We start from the raw sequence: 17,712 nt of genomic DNA on the forward strand, positions 1-17,712 counted from the left end.
CACTTTTCGAAACACTTGCATTTCGGAAGCTCGACACTGTTTCGAAACGTCAGCTTCGAGCGTCACATCTCTAGTGATTGCCTATGCAGGCTTAGGGATTTCAGGCTATTCAGTGCTAGGAATGTGTAAACAAGCTAACATTGATTTGCCCTCTGACCAGATATACCTTGTTCAATTCATCTAATGAATGTGCAAATTGAATTGCCTGAGGTGTACATGTACGTGTGTGTGTGTACGTGTGTGTGTGTGAGAGCACTCGTCCAAGTGACTCTGAACCAATGCCCAGTACCTGGGGTACTGCCAGTGGTTTCTCTGGCTAGTGAGGTTTTGCCGATAATGTACTCTGATTGGCCCTTGGTGCATCAGCTGACCCTGCAGACCTCCGTGCTCCTCGGGGCCATTTGTGAGCCAGACGAGATGAGTGGTGCTGCAAGTAACTGTTAAAAACAGCACTCACCGACGCACTTATTCGTACTGTACTCTAATGTTTTTTTTAAACTGTCCTAAAATTGTGAGAATTGTTCTAAAAACTTACTGTTTACCATGTTGTTAGTCGCTTTGGTTAAAAAGCGTCAGCCAAATGTAATGTAATGTAATGTAATGTAATGTAATGTAATGTAATGAGTGGCTTTGAATCCATTTGAATAGAACTGGCACATTTCAGCCTTATCTCCGTTGCCATCCCTTTTCAGTCATATCCCTCTCCCCTCCCACATGGGGGCCTTCTCTATCTAGTTTGTCTGTTACTCTCTTTCTCTCTTTCTTTCTCTCGCTCTCCCGCTCTCTCTCTCGCTCGCTCGCTCGCTCGCTCTGTGATGTATGTATCTGTTCATAAAACCGTGTTTCTTGCACTCTTCTCCTCTCCTAATCTTTACACCACATTTGAACCATCTTTGTCTAGTGTGAGGTCTGACTGACAGTCTTGAGTATCTCTATATCACATAGCAAATCTAGAGCCGCTCTTCCAACCCCCTCCCACCACACACACACACACACACACACACACATACACACCCCACCCTTCACCCTCCATCTTCCATTTCTTCCTCCCTGCCGTCTCCAACAGAAGTGGGGGAATCCCCAGGCGCTGAGCTGGAATAGCTGGCTGTTGGCCCTTTTTTCCGTCTGAACCGAGACGCATGGCACAGGCTCACATGACGTGCGGCGGCTTCTTTTAGACAGACTGGCGCTCAAGGCTGGTGCTGCAGTCTGCCGAGATGACCCAGATTACCCCCCTCCGGATCTGCCTGGTGCCCATGGTATGTCCTGGGAACTGGTCTGGGAACAGTTCAGTCGAGGCTGTGAACTGGAGCTTCTTAAGTTGTTTGATTTAGAAGACACTGAGGCTGATGTGTGACGGTCTGTGACCTGCACTGTTTAATTCAGCGCAAGCCAAAGGAGGTTGTATAGCATGTTGTGTCAAAACACCGGGTCTCAGAAGAGTTATGAAATATTGTTGGGCCATCCATATTTCATGACTGTTCCCATTTTCGAAATCACTTCACAGGCATATTTTTTTCTCTCAGCTCATTTGAAGCAGCGTTGATGACGTAACTGTAATCGAGTTGCCCTGGATATGTGGGTTATTCTGTCTTTCGCTCAGTATGAGACCAATGCCCCCCTGTGTGCATTTGTCATCTCAAGGTCACAGGGAGCCTGACTGATTGCTCACTCGATTGATTTGGTCTGGCCCTGACATTTATTCAGTGGCAGTCAAGTGAGTGACCCCCTGAGGTTCTGATGTCTGTGCGTGTCTGTGTTCTCTCCGTGCAGGTCTCCTACCATGGCAGGGGGGTTGTTTGCGATGGACCGCCGCTACTTCAACGAACTGGGCCAGTACGACAGCGGCATGGACATCTGGGGAGGAGAGAACCTGGAGATCTCATTCAGGGTAAAGACCACACACAGACACACACACTGTATGTGTACAGTACATGCACACCAACATCACTTGCAGATGCATATAGACACAGACATGTGTGGTATACTAAAAGACTAATCTAAACTAAAAGGCTGTGCAGGCTAAGTGGATAGAAGACTTGGTGTGGACTCGGTCGGAGATGACGGCTTGCCATGCACTCACATTCACCCTGAAACTGACAGTAATGTGCTCACACATACTCCAGGAGCCTCCGAGGCCTTGCCTGGTGGCCAACAGCAACTGTGGTTAGTGCGTTTGCTCTTGTTTTGGGTCATTTGGCTGGGAGCGTTCCTTCATTACCCTTACATTGGCATTCGCAGCTTCAAATCAAATAAAACACACTGCCAAGGGCGAGACGCGTGAAGCCGGTGAAACAGCAGTGCATTCGGCAGTCTTTCCCTGCTGGCGTGTGTGTGTCCATCTGCCCATTTTATTCTCTCTTTCAGTGGAATAAATGAAAAACCTTGCAACTCTGGTTTTATTCAACTCTGTCGGCCACACACACACACACACACACACACAGAAACAGGGTATCTTGTGATGTTTTGGTGCCCAGTTCGACCACCAAGTAAAAGAAAATTCTGCCAGCTGGTTAAAATGATGAAAGAGCAGATCTATCATCTGATAAGAGAATTGAATCTGCAAAGGAAAAATAAAGAACTGTTTAAATTGCAGAAAAACTTCAAGGAGTAACTAAAAAGTCTCTGAAGTCTTAATGCAGCAGTTTTTACTGGAACACCGTCTACCACTGACACACACACACACACACACACACACACACACACACACACACACACACACACTCATTCTCTTTCTCTCACACACAAACATATTCACTCTTATTTCTCTCTGTCTCTCTCCCTCTCTCTCTCTCATTCATTCATCCATCCATCCATCCCTGTGGCCTGTTCAGCACGGCTGGTTTTTAATAGTGCTCCGGATCTGTCCCCATGAGAGGTGCTGAAATAAAAGCATGCTGACAGGACCTCTGAGGAGGATCCCAAGCGATCACGTTCACCGCCTGCACCCGCCAACCAGAGCTGAAACACTCACACACACACACACACACACACACACACACACACACACACACACACACACACACACGGCTCTCCCTCTCCTCACCCAGTCACTCCAGCCCCTAGTGTAGATAGGGAGTTGTGGTACCCAGGGACATTCAAGTGGGTGGCTGACCCAAATTGGCGGGCGTGTGTGTGTGTGTATAAGCACATGCATGTTTTTGTGGAGTGTATTTTAAAACACCATTAGAGCACAAATGCAGGAGACAAGAGGATTACAATTCAGCGGGTAAGTTTTATTCTTGAACTTAAACAATGCCCTCACAGGTTTTCAGAGGCAGTCTCTTCAGCTAAGTGTTTTTCAGATAACAAACGCAAAAGTCCATCAACAACAAAGGAAAGTCTTGCAGGCCGCCTGCTGTGGCCACAAGGTAGGTAAATTCAAAGGCAGAGTCTAAAGAAGGTTCATTCTTCCAGAGGCAAACGCAGCGCTGAGCAAGCGAGCAGGCCAGGGTAGTCAAGAGTCTGTCTGACTCAGTCATGGCCGAGCACAGAAGCACTGACACAAGGGACTTAAAAAGGCACAGGTGATTGTACTGATCACCTGCCACGGGGTCTCCCGGTGTGGCTTGGCATGGGCATGGGTGGACTGGGCATCCCCACGCTGATTCCCTGGGGGCTTGGCGGTTTTTGACGGCATCTTCTGGCAGGTGGAGACATAGCAGGTTGAGGCATGACAGTGTAAAGTCATCTCAAATTGAAATCGTCTGGAAAATTGAAGGGATTTAGGTTTAGAGAAAATCCTGGCATCAATGACCTCCTAGCTTGAAAGATGATCCAGAACATGAGATACAGACACACATATATACACACACACACACACACACAAACACCCCCTGCAGAGAGAGTGAGAGATGAGGAGAATGAGAATGAACGAGCACTGTATCAGTAAACAGACCTTAGCCCTGCACCTGGGGTGCTGTAACCATATCTCTGTGTGTGTGCAGAGATAACTTCATTGCTTCGTTGAAGAGTGGTGTGTGTGTGTGTGTGTGTGGAGATCAGTTTCTAGCTTCCTTGAAGAGTGATATGTGTGTGTACTGCGTACCTCTGTGTGTGTGTGTGTGGAGATCAATTTCTAGCTTCCTTGAAGAGTGATCTGTGTGTGTGCTGCGTACCTGTGTGTGTGTGTGTGTGGAGATCAGTTTCTAGCTTCCTTGAAGAGTGATATGTGTTTGTACTGCGTACCTGTGTGTGTGTGTGTGTGTGTGTGTGTGTGTGTGTGTGATACCAGCTGTGCTCTTCTGTTGCAGATCTGGATGTGTGGGGGGCAGCTGCTGATTATCCCATGCTCGCGGGTGGGCCACATCTTCCGCAAGAGACGGCCGTACGGCTCCCCCGGGGGTCAGGACACCATGGCCCACAACTCCCTGAGGCTGGCACACGTCTGGATGGACGACTACAAGGTACACACACACACATACACACACACACACACATACACACACACACACACACACAAATACATATTTCATGCACAGATATGATTATAGACACACACACACACACACACACACACACACACACACACACACACACACACACCCTAGGAGAAAGTGACCTTTGCCATCACACTGGCATTGCGTGCTTCTGAATGGACCCATTCCCATTAGTGAGTGCAGTAACCCAGCAAAGTGACCGAGCAACGGGCTAAAGCTGCACCAGCTCTGGCTCCTGATGGGTCACGGGCGTGCACCCACTCTGCATCTGCATCTCTGGGAGTCTGCAGATGGCATCCATGACGGCTCACAGGGAAAACAAGCTGACGAGCCGCAAAACATCGCTCTCAGCACGCGAGACAAATTCTAGTTAATGCAGAGCTGATTATGGGTTTTAAACGCGCTTCTCTGCCAGAGAAGGGAGGAAAGAGAAGGGGGAAGAGGGGAGGGAGGGAGGGAGGGAGAGAGAGAGAAAGAGAAAGAAAGAAAGAGGGAGGGACGGAGCTAGAGATGGAGATAGTCAGACAGAACATAATGAGTCATACAAGACTGCTGACATTGGTGCGTTAGGGTTGCTTCTTATTAGCGAGATGTCCGCGTGTCAGCATGTAATTGCTGGACTAAGCCCTTGTAATGGTTGGATGCGTATTAATGTCTCACTGTCTGTCTCTCTCACAGAAAGTGAAAACAGATTGCGACTGCATTATCTGGGCTGTTTGGTTAATGGGAGACAGGTGGATATGGATGTAGTCATGCGGGGGCTCCATTAGTGGGAGATGGCACAACACACACACACACCGAATAAACGAACGCATGCATAAATTAAGCCAGACCAGAGTACTGGGGTCACCAACTGCAGGTGTGTGCTTGTGGTGTCACCGGGGCACAGATAAATGGAGCCAATCAGGCGATCCTCTTGCGTGACACGTCAGGAGATGCTGTGGCAGTTTCAGAGGGAGAAAAAACACAGCTGCTCCTCCTCCTGCTGCTGCTGCTGCTCTTCAACAGAAAATATATTCCCTGTGTGTGTGTGTGAGTGAGAGAGAGAGAGAGTCGTCGAGATTTGTAGCCACTAGCTCCTGGTCTCCAGGCGACAGGCTTGCGTGGAGGATCACGTGTCTCTGGAGTGTACCGCAGGGTTGCGTAACCGGCCCTCGAGGGCCCCCCATGCCTCTCGGCGACGCAGGCAGAACAGCCACCGCAGTACTGCTACAATTACCTCCGCACCTCTCCATTCGCTCCACACACACCACCCCACCCCACCCCACCCACGCTTTTAATTGCACCCCTGACGAAACCGCAGATCGGCTACAAAGACCCGCGGTAATTGGTTTTCATTCTCTGAGAGAAATCGACCCAAATTTGAGGCGAATGGGTAATTGCTGCTGTTGTGCTTACGGCTCAGATATTCTCTCCTCTTGGCTTCTTAACAGAAGCAGTTTCAGAATTTGATTTGTAGTTATTTTTAAATTGTTTTTTGTTTTTTTTCGCAATTTTGATGTGATTCTGCAGTACACTTTTGTTTATTCTCCAAAAAGTGTAAATAGTTTTCTTGCTTGTTTTCTTGGAGCAGGTGAAGTGTTTGCGTTTATCACTGAGGGAGTGGGATGGAGGGAAAGTGTGGGGGGGGGGGGGGAGAGAGGACTTGAAAGGGGTTTAAAAATAGAGGGGGAAGTGAGAGGAGAGGAGAGGAGCGAAACACCTCAAGGGGTGGTGTGCCTCTGTCTCCAGATTCTCACTGAAATATTCACACCTTCTTGACACACACACACACACACACACACACACACACACACACACACACACACACACACACACACACACACACACACACAGACAGTGGTAGGTCTCTCACACAAAACTTATTTTCAGACATTCACAAAGACAAGTGCACACCTGTGCCATTTCTTTTCTCAAACACGCAGTCATTTAAACATCCCCAATAACACACACACACACACACACACACACACACTCACAACCTTGGTCTACAGAGATTCCCCTTATCATTGTTCTGATGGTACTGAGAAAAAGAAAGAAAGTGTGTGAGGGAGAGAGAGAGCTACGCTGGATCTGAACCAGAGCGGGATGACGCACACATGGCTGGGAACCCAAACCCCAGCCCCAGCTAGGGGAGTGTGGAGTGTGGTGTGTGTTGACACAGCACACACACACACACACACTGCTGGTTGCCCCTAGACAACGCCACTGACGGACTACCTGACCTCTGGATCAGGGGCACAGAGTGTGTGTACAGAAGCTCTTTTGTGTGGTGTGATGAGTGTGTGGTGATTTGCTGTCTGATGTGGTGAAGAAAGATCTCTATGGTCTTCTAGAACATTTGCACACACAGTCGCAGACGGACATACAAATAAAAGCTGTTGCTTTTAGACACTGTTTAAACCATTGAATTTGTAGCCATCAACTAATAACTAATGAATATCATGGAGTGTGTGAGACTAGTGGACATGGTTGGAAAGTCACAACAGTCCTGTATTAATCCACACCTCTTCATTTTCACAGCTCAGTTACTTAAATATGTGAACTGTCTAACTATAAAAACAATAAAAAAAGTAAATATTAACATAAATGAATGCTGTACTACTGATGGCCTGATCAGATTTGGCAGTGTTGTAGTGTGAGCAGACTCACAGGTGGACAGGTGTGTGGTCAGACTGACCGCTGTTTCCTTCTCGTCTGACAGGAGCAGTACTTTGCCCTGCGCCCCGAGCTGCGTAACCGCGACTACGGCGACATCGCCGAGCGCGTGGTGCTGCGCAAGCGACTGCAGTGCCACAGCTTCAAGTGGTACCTGGACAACATCTACCCCGAGATGCAGCTCAGCGCCCACAACAAGCCCCAGCAGCCCGTCTTCGTCAACAAGGGCATGAAGAGGCCCAAGGTCCTGCAGAAGGGACGGGTAAGACGCCGCACTGCCCGCCCCCACGCGCCTCACGGAGAGCTCTCTTAAGGCTCAACTGCGGAGTGAGAGAAGAGGCCAGGCTGCCTGTGTACTCCCACTCACATATATACACACACCCACACACCAACCACCACCACACACAACACCACACACAGAAATGGAGAAATGAATAGGTAGGTAGGCACATAGGTGAGCACATATTTGGTTCCATATATATACAATTGAGCCTGGATCAATATAAATATATGTATCAATATATGAATATGCATGAAAATTGAGCATGAAAATCCGTAGGCATGCAGGCAGAGAGACGCATAAGAGAGCACTAATTTGGTCCCATATTAATATATTTGTTTATTTATTTATGTCTCCTCAAATCAAGTCAATAAACACATTGCATTGCTGGCGCCACTTCTCCTTGTGCAGTAGCCTCAGTCTAAAGCAACTCAAGTTTGCCATCTGCTGGCTACAGAAAGAAAGACACACACACACACACACACACAGCTCTCTGGTAAACACATGAAATTGAAACTCTCCTGAGGAGTGTGATTCCACTTTGAGAACAGTAGGGGGCAGTGTGGTATAAGACTGTGAGAGAGAGCTGTCTCTCATCTCCAGTGGGCTACACAGGAGGAGTGTTCCCCAGCGAAAGGAGGAGAGAACGGGGGTGGTGACTGACCGATTGGCGAGCCGTTAACGAAGAAGAACCCCGCTGCTGTGTTTGTCCACTGATGTGGTTAACCGCTGAGGCTAATCAGACGTAAACCTCAGCTGATTATGCTGTGTGTGTGGTGTAACACATACCCAGGCACACCTAAGCAACAGGGCCATCAGTAATTAGCAGCACTAGTAGTGGTTGTTTTTTGCTAATGATAAAGACATAAATTAAGACTTTGTTGACTACTAGGTTTCACAATAAATATCCATTCAATGTATGTTAAAATGTCAAACTACTAAACAAGAGGATTATGCATGAGGGTCTTAATGAATATCATGACATTATCTGTATGTGGTCATAGATGAGATAATCCTCTTGTATCTGTGTCGCTACTCCTGGTGAGAGGGTCGCTTGACAGAATGGTTCCCTGGTTGGAACTTGCTATATTCTGTGTTTGTCATATGCAACATGGCATATTTACTCACTGGACATGTAGGAAATCTAGACACAGATATGAAAGTAGGAGCATGCATGCATACTGTAATATATACTGTTTCCTATTCAGTCGTATCTAATCTGTCTGTCTCTCTCGGTCAGCTGCGTAGCCTTCTGGCTGACAAGTGTCTGGTGGCGCAGGGCAGACCCACCCAGAAGGGAGGAGCGGTGGTGGTCAGAGAGTGTGACCCACTGGACAGAGAACAGGTAAGACACACACACACACACACACACACACACACATGCACATGCAGGACACGTCATGCTGAGACACACAGAAAGTCCACGTGCCTATTTTCAGAACTCCTGCATACATGGCTACTAGCACCATGTGCCTTTTGGAACCTTAGGAAGGTAGAGTTGACGTCAGATGGAAATGTGCTGTGAACTAGGGCTGCACGATATTAGAGAAAACATGCGATAACATTATTGAGTACTGCGATAACGATATAACTTGTAATATTTAAATACTATAGTCAGGGGGCCAAAACTGATATTAAAACTCTGTCGGACACTTTTTGGTACAAGCATACAACCTATCCAGTATTAATATTTAACCCCTTAACATGTGTTCTAGCCAGGTTGTCAGCTTAGAAAATGTTTTTTTGTCCATTTTAATGGACAATATAATCCAATTTATGTGCAAGCATGATCATTAGGGTGGTTGACAAGCTGATTTTTTTTTTTTTGTTTTTTTGTGTGTGTGTATGACTTTTTAAGCAATTTCAGGCCAATTTGTTGGTTTCCTGCTCAACATGACATACCAACACTAAATGTTGAATATCTCCACAACCACAAGGACCATATATATAGAAATGGTATCAAATGAAAGCCAACACTCATGGGCTGTCTGAATGAACATGTATTGTACAGTGTAAGAGAACAGAACTAGAACATGAAAAAAAAACAATCTTCACCTAAAAAGAACCCGTTTTCAAAGTGAATATTAGCTTGGAAACATAACATAGTATCCCAAAACCTCTATCAATCAGTACCCCTATCTATGGGAATGAGTCAAGCCAAGTTTTAAAGCTTGTAGGGAGAGACCGTGCAATGCTGCACAAGTTGTAATTCTTTAATGTCAAGGCAGCAATGTAGAACTGTAGATGGTGGTCTATGGTGCTATTTGACTTCCATCCTCACATAACTGCTCTCTCACTTCTTTAGGGTTAGGGGTAAGTAACTAGTTAGTAGTAATAACTATATAATAGTCGTATGGCAAAGCTATGTTTTTCCCCATCCAAGCAGTGACTCTCAGGTAGGCAGCCAACAGAAGGCACCCAGGGACCATGTCCATGTGCTCAGTCGGAGTCCTGGTCAGGGACACAAAAGAAGAGTTTACTGTTTTGATAATGAATACCTTCCCAATACAAAACATGCATGCATGCATCCACGGGCATAATATAAATCTAATCTACAAAACAGTCCAACGAAGTAGGCTAAACAACTTTTACAAAATAACGAATCCTGATTACCTCTCTGCTGCTGTCTGAGGCTTTTGCTAAATGCAAATCATGAAATACAAGCCTTACAGTGAAAGACGGATATCTTCTGATCCTATAACGATAACGAAATAAATAGTTTATTTTAACACGGTGGAGAAGGACGCATTTGGCGCTGTGTTTGTAACACGTCATCCTTAATAAAACCTAAATATTTCCATATAACAGACGTGCTTTTCCTTTTAGTCACCAATTCCTCTTCACCCAAGAGTAGCCTACCTCGCTCCACTCACTATCTTCAGCCATCATGAAATTAGCTCCCGCCTCAACACCTAAAACACCACACACCTAAACTGGTAGAGGACGGGCTTTTATACAGCATCGGTTTGGTAAAATATGTTGACATTCAGAATGTGAATACACCATAGACTGTATGGAATGTGCACGGCACAGAAAATGTATCGTAATTTATCGAAAATGAAGTAATCTTTGCGGTATGTCCATCGCAAGCGTTGATATCGCAATAACGATAGATTTTAGATATATCGTGCAGCCCTACTGTGAACACTGAGCTGTGGGAGGGAGCCGGTGATGGAGACCAAGGTGTCCAGCCTGGTTGTGCTGCAGGAAGAGAGGCCAGGCTCCTTATCAGCGCAGGCCTGTCCGAGTGGTGGGGGGAGCAGGAACAGGAACAGGAGCGGGTGGGGGTGGGGTGGGGTGGGGGGCAGCGGAAGGCTGACCTCGTGAAAAGGCAGCGCTGAGCCTGAAATGTCAGCCTGAACATGGGAGGCCAAATGTACCCTCCACTCCTTTTTTCTGGGTCGCCGAGACACAGAGCACACGGAACACGGCGCTCCCTGGGTTCCCTTTTCTCCATGTTGTGTGTGTGTGTGTGTGTGTGTGTGTGTGTGTGTGAAAATGGTGCAGAATGAGTCACACGGTGTGTGTCTGCCAATGCTAAGCTGAGCCATACTGCAGCTTTTACGTGAAACAGACTCACTCACACACACACACACACACACACACACACACACACACACACACACACATATACACACAGTCTCCATCTTCAATTTGTTCTTGTGCTTCCAGCATCCCTCTCTCTCTCCTCCATCTCCCTCCTACCTCCCCTCTGTCATTATGTGGGCAGTCCAGCTGTATGGGCTCTTCACTTTAAACCTGTGCATTTGGACATGGTTTGTCTCTCAAATCCGATTGACACATGTGTATGTGTTGATATTTTATGCTAATATGTCTGCTTATTTTAATGATCATGTATATACTATATGGATACCTTTTGTATTTTATTTTGGTTTGTCATATCCATTATATAAAAGTGTGTGTGTGTGTGTGTAGGAGTGGTCGTACGACGAGGAGCACGAGCTGATCCTGGCGGGGCTGCTTTGTTTGGACATGTCTGAGATCCGCTCCTCGGACCCACCTCGTCTCATGAAGTGCCACGGCTCAGGAGGCTCACAGCAGTGGACTCTGGGGGTGAGACACATATACAGTACATGACTATTTCCCATATACGGCTCTGGGGGTGAGACACATATACATAGGGTGACCAGATGAGAGTGGCTGAAATTCGGGACACTTTTTTTTACCGCGGGGTGGGGGGGGGGGGATGGTAGGCTTACAGCGAATTTTCAAACCTGTACCAAAACACATTTTTATTCAAACATCAAGTCTGCCTCAAAATACAACAGAGAAATCATGAACTCAAAATGTCATTGTGGGAAAAAAAAAAAAAAACAATGACTGCGTAACAGTGCAAATCAGACCTTTCAGAATAAGGATAATAGCCTAACGCTAATAACAAGCCTTGCCAAAATTATGGGTCATTAAGTAAGAATACAAAATAATTGTTAGATTAAGTAGATTATGTTAAAACGACATGGACATTAGGCCGAACTTCCGACGTATTTTTTTTGCACACACGCTGGCTCTGCCTGCTGCGCTGCCTGCACAATGTCCTCGGCTTCGCGAAATCAGTGTATATTCGCGCCTTATTATAGAACGTCAAAAAGAAACAAAGTAGCCGGGCTGCATCCAGACACTTCGCTGCCGTCGGGGGGCTGCATGCAGTCGACTCAGACTCTCTACGGACAGTTTTTAATGTTTATCAGAAAATAACTACTCAGTATTCTGATTGAGTATAATTTTTGGGACAATTAGGGCAGGATTCGGGATTCGGGACAACTGCTTGGATATCGGGACTGTCCCGAATTTTTCAGGACGTCTGGTCACCCTACATATACTGTACAGTACATGACTATTTCCCATATACGGCTCTGGGGGTGAGACACATATACAGTACATGACTATTTCCCATGTACGGCTCTGGAAAAAATGAAGAGACCACTGCACATTTTTCTGAGGACATCCTACGATTGCTGAGTGACATTCAAAGGACCACTGCAAATTTGAATATGACCGGCAACTCATTCAAATGTCACTCAGCAGCCATAGGATGACATCAGAAAAATGTGCAGTGGTCTCTTTTTTCCAGAGCCGTATATACACACACATATAAAGAGATCTTTTCCAAACCACTATATCTATATTTTAATGCATTTTCATAAATAGTTATTTTCAACTTTTTTTCCCCAAGTAGTTTCAGTGGAACTGCAATTGGGTTATTGTTTTAATTTATCTTTACTCAATCAAAACAACACAAATGCACATGTATTGATATTACCTGAAATATACAATTAAATAACATGATTTATTAATGTTTTCAGAAATGGAATTATATGGAAAAGAGCTCTTCACCTGAATATAGTCACACACACAGGCACACATTCTTACCTGAATACCCACAAAAATTAACAACATATGTAGACACCACAATAAGCAACTATAAACGTCCCAATGTATCTGCTCTTCTGAACACGGTAATCTCCTGTCTGGTGATGTCATATGGGCATTTCAGAAAACTTGGTCATACACACCAACTAACTAAGCCATCTACCCCAACACACTGGCTAGCAGCATCCGCCTATCCTCCATAAACTAGGCAGCAGCCTGTAGCTATTAGGCTAAACGGTGCTTTGTGTATTGACTGTCTTCTGACTCTGGTGTGCTCTATTCTCTGCTGTCCTCCAACCCCCTGTCCCTGCCCTCCTGTAGAAGAGTAACCGTCTGTACCAGGTGTCTGTGGGCCAGTGTCTGGCCGTGCTGGACCCGCTCAGCCCCAAGGGCTACGTGGGCATGGCCATCTGCGACGGATCACGGGCGCAACAGTGGCAGCTGGAGGGGTGAGGTGGCCATGCATGCACACTGGGCGCGCGCATGCGCCACATGGCCAGAGGTACCAGCAGACGCATAGCGTCCCCCCCTGCAGTCTGGAGGAGGAAGGCGCGACGCTGGCCAAGAGAAGACGGAGATAAAGAGAGCACGCACGTGAGCGAGAGAGAGAGAGGTGCAGGGGACACACACACACACACACACACACACACACACACAGCACATCCTCAAGCATGGATGTAGAAAACACTGCTCTTGGTAAGCTACAGTGTTGTGGAGGACATGGATGCACACTTACGGTACTCAGAGTGTGTTGCAAGCAACCCAACCACCCTTCCCCTCCCCCTCTTTACAAACACTCACACACACACACACACATTTTTCTCTGGATCTGTGCCTCTGGTAGTGGAAGACACTCATATGTGTTTTTTGTTTTTATTTGTTTATGTAAACAGATTTGGAGTGTAGTAAGTATTTTTTAAATGGTCTATATTTCATATATATTTTTAATTTATAATCATGTTGAATTTCCCCATCTGAATTTTTACACCAATTTGCACAGCAGAAGACAATTAAGACACTCTTTTCTGCTTTTGAAATCAAGAAGGAAATGTAACAAGACAGTTCTGAATGCCAGTATTAGACTTCCTATTGTCTGTTTCAATTGAATCACTAATCTACATTAATTATGTTTATCTGTGATGTTTTACGTTTTGATCGTCATGTTTGGCCTTATGTTGAAGCGTGTGTATGTGTGCGAGTGTGGGTGCACATTTTGTAGAAATACATGTTTTTTACATCTTTTAAAATGCATATGTTCAATACATCTTTTAAAAATCATGTTGATCACTGGAGTGCTCAGATATTTGGTACCTGTTCAAGACAGGAAGTCCCGCTACAGGAAATGACTCATAATGTCGAGATAACAAATCAACAAAGATATTAACCTTCTTGTGTGTTTGTATGTGTGTACATTGCGTGTATGTGTTTGGATGCCTCAGCTGACAGTCATTAACTGCAGTACGCTTCATGTGACGTTTTAAGGAGAAGATGATCATTCAGACTCAGATTTGGTTCAGACTCCATACTGACACACCCACACACCCACACACACACATAGGCTTACACAGAATAACCATGCCCATGGAACTAGCAAAGAAAGACTGTATGAATGACCTGCAACCGAGGAGCTCTGTAATAGACCTGGTTCAGCTACCAGAGCGTAACTGACAGCTAACAGAATGACGGTCAGTCTGCATAGGATTGTGCTGAGGCCGAATGTGTTTGTACTGTACAGTTCAGTCTCATGTTGTATGCATTTAGTTTTTGTAAATGATACCAAATAAACATGGTTCATGCTGATATGCATTCTCTTTGACCTATACGCTCTACATTGATTATGATCTTGGAGTGAAGTTTGAATTATTTGGCCAGTGTTTGAGGTGATGTGTATTATTAACTGATGAACTTGTGATTTACATACATTTATGAATGCATTACCAGCCAAATCACTTTTTTTTTTTTTTTTTTTTTACACACTAGCAACTAGTGAAATGGGAAGCTGATTTTGCTAGTAAATGTCATGTTTTAAAAATGGAAATGGATTAATAACAAATAAATATGGACCAAGACAAGATGTAAAATATTTATTTTTTTTGTAAATGTTCCTAAATCTGATTCCACAAACTCCAAAATCCATCACACTGTATAATTCAAAAAAGGCTTCATTTTGAAACATTAGGTACTACTGTACATAATAAAGAAAAAAAGACAAATACTGTTAAGATGTCTGAATATTGTACAAGTAGGGAGAGAGAAAAAAATTCCCAAGAGGCAAAAAATTCATTACAACCAGAGAAAGTATGTACAATTGATTTCTTTTGAAAGTTTAAAAAATACACCATGCGAAAGTATGTTACAAGTTCAAGACTGTGCGAGTATCAATGTTTGTAGTCCACAGATGATATGCAGACCATAGAAAACTGACTTCATATCATACTGGTTAGCCCCAGTACCAGATCCTAAGAGCATGAGTTCAAAACTCCAAACAAAAAAATCATACTATGTCTTTCTGCTCAGTTCATTGACACAAACAGCATATCTCCGCCAAAGCAAATGTAAATAGAAAATAAACAAAAATATTTTACATCTTTTCATTTTTAATAGACATTAATGTTTTTTTATTATTATTATGGAAAGAAACATTCGAGCCAACTAGCTCTGGAGTTGGACATTGTCTTTGTTTGGGGTCTTGGGAGGACAAAATATAGTTCACAGTTATTCAAAATTTCTGCAACCCCAAAAAAATAAACAAAACTTTCTCACATTCTCTCTTGTGATTGGTGTAATCTGATTGCGTGTAATGATGCATGAAACAAGCAGTTATTCTTCAAAAAAAAACATTTTTACTCCAGATCCATACTACATTCTTAAGTACAACAAAAATACTTTGATTTGTGTTTTTACACATTCTGTACAGATTTATACACAACATAGAATCTCAAATGATATTATGACATCCTTCTTAAATAGTTCTCCTTTTCTGTTTTACCTGACAAAAAAAAAATACCCCCCCCCAAAAAAACAAAAAAACATGAAAACAAGGTAGCATTTGGTCGATTTTTTTCAACATTTTTTGTGTGATTTCCATTTTTTCATATATTTAGACATTTTAGACAATATTTACATGTGATATAAAGTAGCACATCCCACCACACTTGTAGGCAAAAGAAGCCATGCCTACACACTTTTTCTCATTCTGCGCATTTTAAAAAATAGTTTCATTCAATAAATACAAAAGACCTCTTATTTTACAGAAATCAACAACAAAAAAAAGACACAAATAAACTGACTCATGGAATCAAGTATTTCAACTGTAAATGTTTTTTGTTGTTTTTTTCTTTTAGTGCAAGTTTTGTTTTCCCTTAGTTCTATCCCAAAGGAATTCCCCCCTCCGTACATTCCTTGTTCAGTGGTGTCTACATTTCTGTAACTAGATTTCTGTATATATCTTGTTTTTTATATTTCTGAGTGCAGAGGATCCCGCCTCTTTAGTACTATAATAAGGCTGCGGCCAGCACACTACTCTCTGACCCGCTGGTCAGCTGGTGAGTAACCTCCAACATTCCCGAAACCACACTCGCTCCCCTCCCGACATCCCCACTCACTGCAACCACACTCCCCAGCATAGCCTCATTATTTTCCTTAAGGGGGGGTGGGAGCACATTCATTAACATCTACCAGGGCTCCACCCAGTTTGTGTATGTGAAAGGACCTGAAGTTGCCCCCTTTAACACCCTATAACCTTCCTCCAGAAAAGAAAATTGTCTTTGTGCCTAAGAATGCTTTTGACATTTGCCAAATAAGCTTTAACCCCAACCCCCCTCATTCCCACCCTGACCCCTGTCCCACCTTGGACCTTGTACAGTTCTGCGGTCAGTATCTTTGCCCTGATAGTCGTGTAGGTGTCACACAATGCTCCCTTTTCACAAAAGGGCCAAGGGAGAGAAAAAATAATAACAGAAATAATAACAATACAAAGAGAAAAAAACTGATACAAAACAAGAAGTAGGAATGCATGTATTGGAGGTCGCTGGCCGAGGCCTCTGCCCCCATGATGGCCTTTAATTCATCCACTTGCGGCAGTTGACGGCTCCACAGTGACAGGGAATCTTGTGCTGGTCGTCCTCCAGGTCAAACTTGTAGTCGTAACACAGCTGAGGAAGCACATGAAAAGAACCATTACAGTTGTATGGGAAGTCATCAAATCAAACAGATGCATTTTGCATTTACATTAATGTACATTGACAATGTACATTTTACAATTATGTTTACATATGCATTTTAGGCATTTTGAAGTTGCAGATGCAAAGCATACCTGTACATAGCACTCATTATCTATTGTGGTGCCATAGCAGCCTAAATGAAATGAAAGTCTAATCAAAAACACTTCATTCATATGTGCATTAAACAACAGGGTTCATCCTCACCTCCTCTCCTCGTTGGATTCGACGGTTGGAGCTGATGATGATCTTGTGGCCTCGCTCCAAGGTCACGACCTCTGCGATGCAATTCGGTGCACAGGAGTGGTTGATGTATCTGCACACAGGGAAACCAGGCACTGTCAGGCCATGTGACCCATAACCTGATAGTAATCTTAGCCTTCTACCCAGCAATTATTCCCATAAGGCTATGGCTAAGTATGACCAAAGCAATGTGAAATGCAGATGACAATTTTAGTGTTGTACTTTGACAACTCTATTAATAGATTAAATTACGAGATAATGTGTACACCCACCTGGCTGGCCCTCCTGTGATGGTTGCATCAATTACGTGCTCGCTATCAATGCGGAACATGTAGACACCACGATTCTACAAAAGCAACAAGACCATGGATTAAGTCAGGGATTCTTTTTTTGTAGTGAAAGGCTCACAAAACGTATTTCAACTGCTGCCGCAGGAGATAGGATGACCTTTGGAAGAGACTATAAAAAAAAGAAAAAGATG

General features: G+C 44.3%; 2 protein-coding genes across 3 annotated transcripts in view; one reads left to right on the forward strand and one right to left on the reverse strand.

Moving 5' to 3' along the window:
• The window catches only part of galnt11 (UDP-N-acetyl-alpha-D-galactosamine:polypeptide N-acetylgalactosaminyltransferase 11 (GalNAc-T11)), a 30,000-nt gene extending 15,432 nt beyond the window's left edge, over positions 1 to 14,568 (forward strand). For both annotated transcript variants that reach the window (XM_042067503.1, XM_042067504.1), the window contains exons 7-12: positions 1,774 to 1,891; positions 4,254 to 4,406; positions 7,144 to 7,359; positions 8,618 to 8,722; positions 11,314 to 11,451; positions 13,090 to 14,568. In XM_042067503.1, coding sequence (XP_041923437.1) covers positions 1,774 to 1,891; positions 4,254 to 4,406; positions 7,144 to 7,359; positions 8,618 to 8,722; positions 11,314 to 11,451; positions 13,090 to 13,221 — 862 coding nt within the window. In that variant the 3' untranslated portion in view covers positions 13,222 to 14,568. The remainder of the gene's footprint in view (positions 1 to 1,773; positions 1,892 to 4,253; positions 4,407 to 7,143; positions 7,360 to 8,617; positions 8,723 to 11,313; positions 11,452 to 13,089) is intronic.
• Positions 14,569 to 14,838: 270 nt separating this feature from the next.
• Positions 14,839 to 17,712, reverse strand: part of kmt2ca (lysine (K)-specific methyltransferase 2Ca) — a 126,340-nt gene continuing 123,466 nt past the window's right edge. The window contains 3 exon segments of the mRNA XM_042068828.1: positions 14,839 to 16,922; positions 17,196 to 17,304; positions 17,504 to 17,577. Of these exon segments, the coding sequence (XP_041924762.1) occupies positions 16,830 to 16,922; positions 17,196 to 17,304; positions 17,504 to 17,577 (276 nt within the window). The 3' untranslated portion in view covers positions 14,839 to 16,829.

The sequence above is a fragment of the Alosa sapidissima genome, chromosome 17, assembly GCF_018492685.1.
Source record: "Alosa sapidissima isolate fAloSap1 chromosome 17, fAloSap1.pri, whole genome shotgun sequence".
Taxonomy (NCBI): domain Eukaryota; kingdom Metazoa; phylum Chordata; class Actinopteri; order Clupeiformes; family Clupeidae; genus Alosa; species Alosa sapidissima.